The sequence below is a fragment of the Parasteatoda tepidariorum genome, chromosome 5 (genome assembly GCF_043381705.1).
Source record: "Parasteatoda tepidariorum isolate YZ-2023 chromosome 5, CAS_Ptep_4.0, whole genome shotgun sequence".
Lineage (NCBI taxonomy): Eukaryota > Metazoa > Arthropoda > Arachnida > Araneae > Theridiidae > Parasteatoda > Parasteatoda tepidariorum.
In genome coordinates this window covers 4,197,643-4,206,843 of record NC_092208.1, presented here as the reverse complement: position 1 = coordinate 4,206,843, position 9,201 = coordinate 4,197,643, and the positions used below count along the sequence as shown (strand labels likewise).

General features: G+C 28.1%; 1 protein-coding gene across 1 annotated transcript in view; it reads left to right on the top strand.

Annotated features, from left to right (window-relative positions):
- Positions 1 to 16: 16 nt before the first annotated feature.
- The window catches only part of LOC107456498 (synaptonemal complex protein 1), a gene marked incomplete at its 3' end in the record, with an annotated part of 21,853 nt that continues 12,668 nt past the window's right edge, over positions 17 to 9,201 (top strand). Inside the window, 9 exon segments of the mRNA XM_043048671.2 lie at positions 17 to 198; positions 1,778 to 1,877; positions 3,532 to 3,565; positions 6,073 to 6,227; positions 6,313 to 6,446; positions 6,547 to 6,620; positions 6,706 to 6,764; positions 7,626 to 7,695; positions 9,096 to 9,169. Of these exon segments, the coding sequence (XP_042904605.2) occupies positions 176 to 198; positions 1,778 to 1,877; positions 3,532 to 3,565; positions 6,073 to 6,227; positions 6,313 to 6,446; positions 6,547 to 6,620; positions 6,706 to 6,764; positions 7,626 to 7,695; positions 9,096 to 9,169 (723 nt within the window).

Below are 9,201 nucleotides of genomic sequence, written 5' to 3'. Positions count from 1 at the left end.
TATTACTTATTAATACGAAATTAATTGATATCATCATTGAAACTTCATTTCGTTTTTTATTCTTATGAAAAAACAATCTGATGTGAAGAAATAAAAATATCGTCTGGTAACTTTAGTTTCCATTTTACATTGGCGGATCGTTCAAATCATTTAGTTATTGTTCCATTTCTTGAAGATGTTAAGGGCATTTGAAAATAAGTAAACATTTTTTATAATTTTTGGGGCAATTTTAGCACTGAAAGTTTTGAGTGATTATTCTATTGTAAATGAGTGTTTTTTTTAAAAATTTATATGCAATCATTTTCTTACAAATATCGAATTTTATCTTTAAATTTTTATTCTCTTTTTCGCCCATTCTCTTGATAAAGTTTCACCAGATTAATTTATCCTTACAAAAATGATAATTGCATAAATAAAATGACATGAAACTTAAATTCATGTTGAATAACATCCATTAATTTTAATCTTTGTCTTTCCAATGAACAAAAGGAAATTCTCTTATTTTTTAATTTGTAACTGACTGTAATTTTAATCATAAGAATTATTTTGGATAGCTCCTAATTATATTTTCATTCTAAAATAATAAATCATTCTTTTTTTTTCCTTTTCTTACCTCATTGTTTATAATGCCTGCTCTTGAAAATAAAACTGGAACAACAATGCGAGAAAGTTCAAACTGTGTGTGTTTAATGTGACCATTGAAACATTCAATTTTATGATACTAAAACTTGTATAAACAAATATTATCCTGTGCGTATTCTAGCGATGTGCATGTGTGAGTTTTTATGACTATAAATAGATTTCTCCAGCACTTTAATTCGATTTCATCTTTTTTTTTTCATTCATCAAATGTAGAATTTTACTGTTTGTTAAACAATCACAATTTTACAAATTTAGTTATAAAAAAAGGTGTTAAATTAGATAAAAGAATTGTGATTAGAAAGTAGTTTTTTGTACATAAAATAAGTTATGATATTCAAGAATTCATTTTATGGAATTATTATTTATGATGATTTCTCTTATGTGGCTATTTCTACATAATTCTACATTGTGTTAAAGAATTGTTTATTTTTTAGTATGTTTCCTCTGTTAAGCTTCAGAGGGTTTCAAATTTGTAATATTCGTTGACTTAGTGTCTGGAATAAATTAAAATACTTGAAAATAAATAGCTTTTCCTACCCCAATCGTCACAGTGTTGTTGTTTCAGCATCAACTTATGAAAGTGGTAATTTTCAGAAAGCTTTGAAGTTAGTACTTAATATAATGATGTCTAGTTTTATCAGCCATTGTGTTTTTTTTAATATTTAATTTGATAATTGTGAAAATATTTTTTAATTACAGTAGATAATGAATTTAAATTTTTTTTTAAAAATTTAGACATTATCTAGTGTTTGATTTGTCACTTTGCTCGATCTGTCATAAAGCATAATGTACAATTACTTCCTTTTCTTTTTTCTTTACAGAATAAATGCAAAGCTTTAATATGTACATGTAATTAAGGCTGATAATGTAATAAATACTCTTCTTTCATTAATCTAGTTAGTAGGCGTAGGACTTAATGATATAATTGTTATTTTCATTTCATATTAAAATATTTTTACACATTTTGTTAAATGACTTAATTCAGGAATTTTGTATACATTATTTAAAAAAATGCAGTCAGATTGATTTTATTGCTCTATTTTAAAGTTTTTTTCCCCCTTGTAAACAGTCCTCTATTTTAAATTCTCAGGAAAGTTATATTGTCTGAAGTTTTTTAATGAAAAAACATTTTTAGTTTTAGAGACATGTTTTCACCCTTTGCTAAAACAACTATAGTGAAACCGCTGCGTGAAAAAAATGACTTTGGAGTGTTACAAAAAGATAATGGCTCTTTGGTATGTCGAAATTTCAATATATTTTTTATTTTATTTTGTTGATCAGAAAAGTTATGTGTATGTGAGTCAAAATAAATAAAGAAATAAAAAGAATGAAATATTGCACTGAAAAAGTTAATCTGATGACTAGATTTTTATGCACTAACATTTAATCTATTTAGTTGGTGCTATCTGTGTATTAAGAATTATGTTATAAAACCAGACAAAAAAAAGAAAAGAAAACAAAGAAGCTTTTTTTTTAATAAACTTAGTTTTTCCTATAGTAAAAATAGTTTTAATAAACTATTTAGAATGTCTGGACTGGACAGTATTAATAGTTTAGTCAGGAGAGAGGTTGAAAGTTTGAAAACTTGAATGTTCTCAGTTATAAAAATCATTTTATCCAAGCGCACTTCAACTAGGAAAACAAAATAATTTAAAAACTATATTTTTTTTAAATTTAAATTACTTAACATTGAAAAAACATTGTAAAGTATAGGTTTTTCAAACTGTGAAATTTTAAAAGATAAAATCTGAAATTCAATAAATCTGTCAAAGTGTTTTTGGAATAATGAATTGAATTTTATTTTTTAAAAACTACAAAAGTGATTTTATTAAAATTTCTGATTATTTATGACATAAATTAAAAGAATGTAGGAATTTGAATTCCTTACTATTCAAAGTGTTTCCGATTAAATATAAAACAAAATAAATATAAAACGAATGAATAATAGTTAAAATGCAATGAATAATAGTTAAATATTAATTTTTGCATGCAATTATCCTGTGGAAAATTCACTTTATAAATCTGTGCGGAGATATTTTGATTCACGTAAATTGTAACCGAATCCGAGTCAATAGCTCTAATGGAGTTTTGAAGAAAAGTCTTCAAAAATTAAAAAATGCATTACACAAGTAAAAACTCTTCTAGCTTCTGAACTATTAGCCCTGTTGACTCGCGTTTGGTTTTATTCAAATCAACGTAAAAAGATTTCCGCAAAGAACCGATTGATTTTCGTAAAAAATCGATGTGCGAGGTTGTGCAACTTTTAGCCATTTACTCATGGAAGGGCATCTAAAATAGAACCTTTTTTTCTTTTTGCTAGAATGGCTATGTTCGATATTCTTACTTTCACGTTAGTCTAAATCAAACACATCTACAACTATTTTCAATTTTTATTTATTTATTTTTGTTGCAGATTTCTGTGAAAACATGCAAATAATTTTATTGATAAATATATCTTATCTATTATTTGTATAAATGACATATTTCATCTTATAATTTTACAAGTAACAATATTTTTAATGCTGTATGCATTATTTGTAAAAATTTACCCATGTACAACAGAGGTGATCATAACATTGATTTTTTAAAAATTAACAGAAGCTGCGAGGAAAAAAATTTATTACTTTTTATCTAGTCTGAATTTTAAAAAAATACGATTAATCATAATTAAAGTTAGTAGTGTCATCATATTTGTTTGAACACATTTGTGCAAGCAATCTTTGTATTTAAATTTGTGTTTAATATCTTTTTAAAGGCTAATTATGTAAAACAAAGATATTTGCGACTTTTTTTAAGTAACTTCGTTTATGTAAAAAAAAAATTACTGTAGAATATTTTTTTTCTAATGCTTTTTCAAGTTCTAAAATATATTTTTACATTTTTATTTAGGTTTACCCTTTCAAAAAAAGCAAAGAAAGTATTGGTATGCTTTTGATCTTATTGAAATTAGTTCTTGACATAATAAGTTGTGCTGATTCATGTACTAATTATTTGAACGGAAGTAATCGATCAATTTATGATGAATGTAATTTTCAATTAGGTCCAACTATTTTTCTATTACTTTCATAAATAACACGAATGAATTTAAAGAAATCCTTTAAGGACTACATCAAAGTGTTCATTAATCCTTTACTGTTTACTCTCAGCCACCAATGCTATTTTTTACGTCTGTACTAACTGTACAAATTTTTCATATCATATTGAACAGCACGGTTCCCTTAAGTCAATAGTACATAAAATTCAAAATAATATTTTACAATAAATTGCCTTTAATTTTTGCAATAATTATTGCAATATTTTTATATTTCAATTATTTCAATTTTGCAATATTTTTATATTGAAAGTGATATAACTTTTTTCCTTCTTAAGAGATAACTATCATATTTTTTCATAACTATCCGCAAATTATGTTCATCTATCAGATATGAATTTCGAACGTTATGATAACTATCTCCATTAATTTAATTCAACCACAAAGAACTAATTATATTTTATCATAATTTACATGTTTCAATACCAACAAAATTTCTATGAACAGATTTTATAATTGAATATTTTTGCGGTAGTCATTTTCAGTTCTATTTTGAATTATCATAGATAAGGCATACTTAATTTTAATAATTCAAACGCATAAACTTTTGTTTTGAAGTGTTGAATTTTTAAACAATTGCAATATCAAACGCTTCAAAACCGTGTTTCCATGCATTGTTTTGTTCGTGAATTGTCTCATAGAGAAAGAATTTTCCGACATTGATTTACGTATTGATTTCCTCGTAAACACGCATTTTTTTGCTGTGTCCATTTTGGTAACTACGCATTTTGCGCTGCGTCCATTCTTGTAAGCACGCATTTCATGCAGTGTCTATTCTCGTTAACACGCATTTCAAACTTTGTCCAAAGAATCCGCATCCGGCTTGCACCGACCACAGTGCTGATGTGAAATATCCTCAGTTGTAGACGGATCATGGGTTAGAGTCCCTTTGTCGTCAGGCTAACCGTGGAAGGTTCTCGTGATCTTCCTCTCCATGTAACGCAAATGCGAGTTAGTTCCATCAAAAAGTCCTCCACGAAGGCAATCTTCTCCCAATACTTGAACAAGGAGTTCTCTTGTCTTCTGGATTGGGTTCAAAAGTACAAGGCTACGGAGTTGAACATTAGTAGTCGTAAACCAAAAAATTGGGTAGGCTGTTCAACGGTTATAATATAAAATAAAATTTGTGTTAAATGCATACATTTTTATAGGTTTATCTAAGTTTTCAAAACACACATTTAAAAAAATTCAGTCAGGTCAATTCTGTTCTGTATTGTTGAACGTAAAGTAATGCATCGATTCGCTTTGAGGAAATATATATGTTTTTTTGAATTCATGTCTTAATATTTGATATCTTGTTTAGTTCATCTGATTGAAAGTGATCTTGTTCATTACAGATAAATAAGTAAATCATGATTTTTAATCATTTTAAGAGTTTCAAAATAGAATATTAAAAGTTTTTGTTTTGAATTTTCTCTGCAACTTTTTAAAATAATTTGTATAAAGCGGATCAGTTGGCATCTCTGCGTAAGTATTTTTTCTCGTTCAAAGATTCTCTATTTATTTATTCTCGTTTTGTAATAATCTTGTAATAAGTTACAAAAGAGTGAATGACATTAATGTTTATTTCTTTATTTTAAATAGTACTTTAATTGCTTATATTCAAGATCATTTTCATGATACTGAAATTAATCCCATTATAAATATACCAAGATATTAAAGGAATATATAGTTTGTCTTAAGTAATAACTCCCCTGGCCGTTCGTCTGGAATCATGGCGTTGACTATAGTGACGAGGTATAACTATTTTAAGTAGGGGTTTGGGGTCATTGTTTAGTTCGGCGAGAGAAAAGGAATCTTTTTCTTCGGTCTACTGTGTCAGCCCTAGAGAGAAGAGAAGCTACCCTACCTTAAATGCGCTATTCTTTTTTCCATAGCAACAGACGGCCTCAGACTTAGTGGCAGGGGGAGTTCTTATAGTAGACAAACTATAAGTAACAAAGGTTATGAATATAAATGTGAGAACAAGCAAAGGACCAAATTCTTATTGAAAATGAAGTAGAAACTACAGACACTTTGCCTTAAACTAAAAATATAAAATTTGCGTAATATTATAAAATTTTTAGACATACTTTTTTATTATTTTCATCAAGTATTACTGTTTAACATAATTCCGCTGATGCTGTTTAGTTTATAATTTCTTACACTTTCCATCCAATACTAATTATGTTTAGAATATTATTTAATTGTTACAATTAAATGAGTTAATAGGTACGATTTCTTCGTTTCTTTTGAAAACTAAAATAAAATTACAAGGGGTATTTCATTCGAAAAAATTGTCAAAAACTAGTATTCTAAGTAATTCCAATTTATTTGTCATAGCCAAATTGTACTTGTAGGAATTTATGGTAAACAGAGTGACCTTATTAAAAGTCTGAATGAGGACAAAAAGAAAAAGTTTTCGAAAATTGACTCAGCATATTCTAAATTGCATGCTGAGTTACAAGAGATTGAAAAATGGAAACTTTTAATTGAGATGGAAAACAAAGAAAAGGTAATTGAATTCTAAAATAATTCACTTTTATTTATTCTAAGTATTTCCGATGGAAACAATATTCCTTAGTATCATATTCTTTCAGAATAAGAAGATAGAAGAGCTCTCACAATCTACTGAAGAGCAACGGAAGATTGCTGTTAACTATCAGTTGGAAAATGAAAATCTAAATTTGCAGCTAGTCGAGGAAATGCAGCAGAGAAGCTTCGTTTCTGAAAAGTATTGACTTTATTTATAAGAGTAGCTATTTCGCCTTTTATACAAATAAAATTTCTGATAAATTGTAACAATTTTCCCCCCCTTCATGTTTACAATATAGATTGCATGCAACGAAAGAAATGTATTCAGCTTTAAAAAAACATTTTAATACACTGCAAGGTCATTTTGAATATCGTAAGTTCAAAATCTCATTCAGTTATGGAATTGCTAAATATCTGACTTTTGGTTAATTGCTATGTTTTTTATTTATATATAAAAGGTAATAGGATTGAAGATATGATTAAAGCAGCTGATAACAAAAGATGTGCAGACGTTGAAGTAAAGTGAAATTTATTGTTTCTTTTATTATTAGAATTGAGAATCAATGTGCAATATTCTGATTTAGATAAATTGCATCAATTATATATATTAAGAAAAACTTGCACCAGTTACACATCTTTTCATCAAGAAAGGTTTCCATTTTTAAAATTAAAATATTTCACTAAATAGAACGAAACTTATACTTACTACGCTACTTAGATTAATTAAAAAATATTTTCAAATTGTATAATCAATTTTGGTAACAATACAATTATATCAACAATATATTCAAATAATATTATAATTGACTAGAATTTTACAACTTAACTAAGTTTAAAAAATAAAAGGAAAACGGGTGTTTTTATGGTTCTAATACTTGTCCAGTCCCATAGTATTTTTCTTATCTCATTTACATATTTAATTTTATTTTATTCATATGTCAGGTCAACACTTCACTTCCTAATAAAAAGTAAGGATTTTACGTTTGCATTATTCTGTCTTTTTTTTCTTCGTGTATGAAACGCTGATTTATTGTGTGAAACGCTTGAACTTCCTTTACCTTCTTACTAACGTCAATGTTTTATCAATTAAAAGTATTCAGCACAATGTCTTACATTAATGTAACAGCAAAATTTAAATTATATTCTGGAATGAATAATTTTAAAACTAACATATTTCAATAATTAAAATCGCGTCTAATATCTTTTTAAAATTGTTCATCCTCTTTGCTTAAATTACGTTTTTGAATGTCGTTTTCACATTTTTAAGTTTTCAGCTACTTTGTTTTTTTCTTGGAGAAAAAAAATAATGCAGAACCTTAAAATCCTTTCCCTTTACTTCAAACAAAAAGAAGATTAATATAATGCATTTCTTTTATAGAATCTAAAGGAGATGTTTAATAAAATGCAATTAGAGCAATCTGATAGAATTGATTATTTGAACTGTGCTTGTAAGTTATAGATTTGTTTTGTTATAAAATGTTTGCTCTTTAAATAATTTAATTAAATAGTTAAAATGTTTCATTTCTTTAACTTGCACTTATAACAATGTTTCTTTTCACATAATTGTTGGCTTTTCTTATGTTTTGTAATTTTATCGCAATGGTTATCGTTTGCGAAGAATCTGCACAACTTCTTTATAATTTATGGCAAATTTTTATTTTTGTTGAAGTTTATTATTTTTTTTAAATTCTCGGCCAGTAAGCGGCCAGAGCGCCTGACTGCGAAGCAAATGGTTGTTGGTTCGAATCCCGCTGAGGGCATGGATGTTTTACACTATGAGTTCTACTCTGTTGTGTGACGTGTGAACAGGTGTCTGTGGCGTGGGTAATGTTGCTCTCCATCGTGAATTAGGTTCACAGGTGCCCACCAGGTAGCGTTAAGTGCGCAACACTTCCGGCATCTGAGGCAGATAACGAGAAGTTCAGTACCTGCTGTTAAAAAAAAATGTGAAGTTCGTAATAAATTTATTTTTAGTTAAGTTGTTGTTATAGTTGTCGTTCATTTACGTCGCACTAGAGCTGCACAATGGGTTGTTGGCGATGGTCTGGGAAACATCCCTGAGGATTATCCGAAGACACGCCATTGCCATTTTGATCCCCTGCAGCGGGGATGGCACCCCCGCTTCGGTAGCCCAGCGACTTGCACGCGAAGTCAAGCACTTTACAGTAGAACAGTTTAGCGAGGACCCATACCGCACACCCTCGGTCCCTATGCAGATAGATCCAAGTGGTCACCCACCCGCACTCTGACCTCAGCCAGTGATGCTTGACTTTGGAGATTTGCTGGGAACCGTGTCTTAACGATCAGACCACTGCGGGACTATTTTTAGTTAAAATAAAACAAAAAAATAAAGTAATGTTACAGTAGGTTTATTCAAACAATTAATTGAATATTACATGCTTTTTATATGCATGCAATTTTTTTTTTTTTACATGATTATAAAAGCTTGCAGTATATCCTTCAATATTCTCTATGTGCTTGATCTTTATAATTATGTATGTGTCGCATTATGAATACTTTTTTTGTTGCTTAATATGAAATAGAAAGTTTTAACAAATAATATAAGTTATGCTATATATCAGCTACTATAGTGTGCATTATTCTGGTAAAGGCATTTGTTTCATTCTTGCTAGTTGCTTCATTCCAGTTCTTAAAACAACAATTTAATATTGTAATTTTAGAGATTTATAAATATCATGTTATCATAAGTTCATCTAAAGTACTTATATCGTATTTTGACATGCAACACTTGCATGCTGCATATTTGTTATTTCATAACATAACTTGTCTGAACATGCATTATAGCATTTATTCATTCTTGCTAATTATAATATAACGCTACTTTTAGTGGAGGCTGAAACAAATAAGCTTTTAGATGTAAGGGAAAGATTCGAACTGAAGCTTGGAGAAATGGAGCACGAGGTATTATTTTAAATTTATAATATATATATATA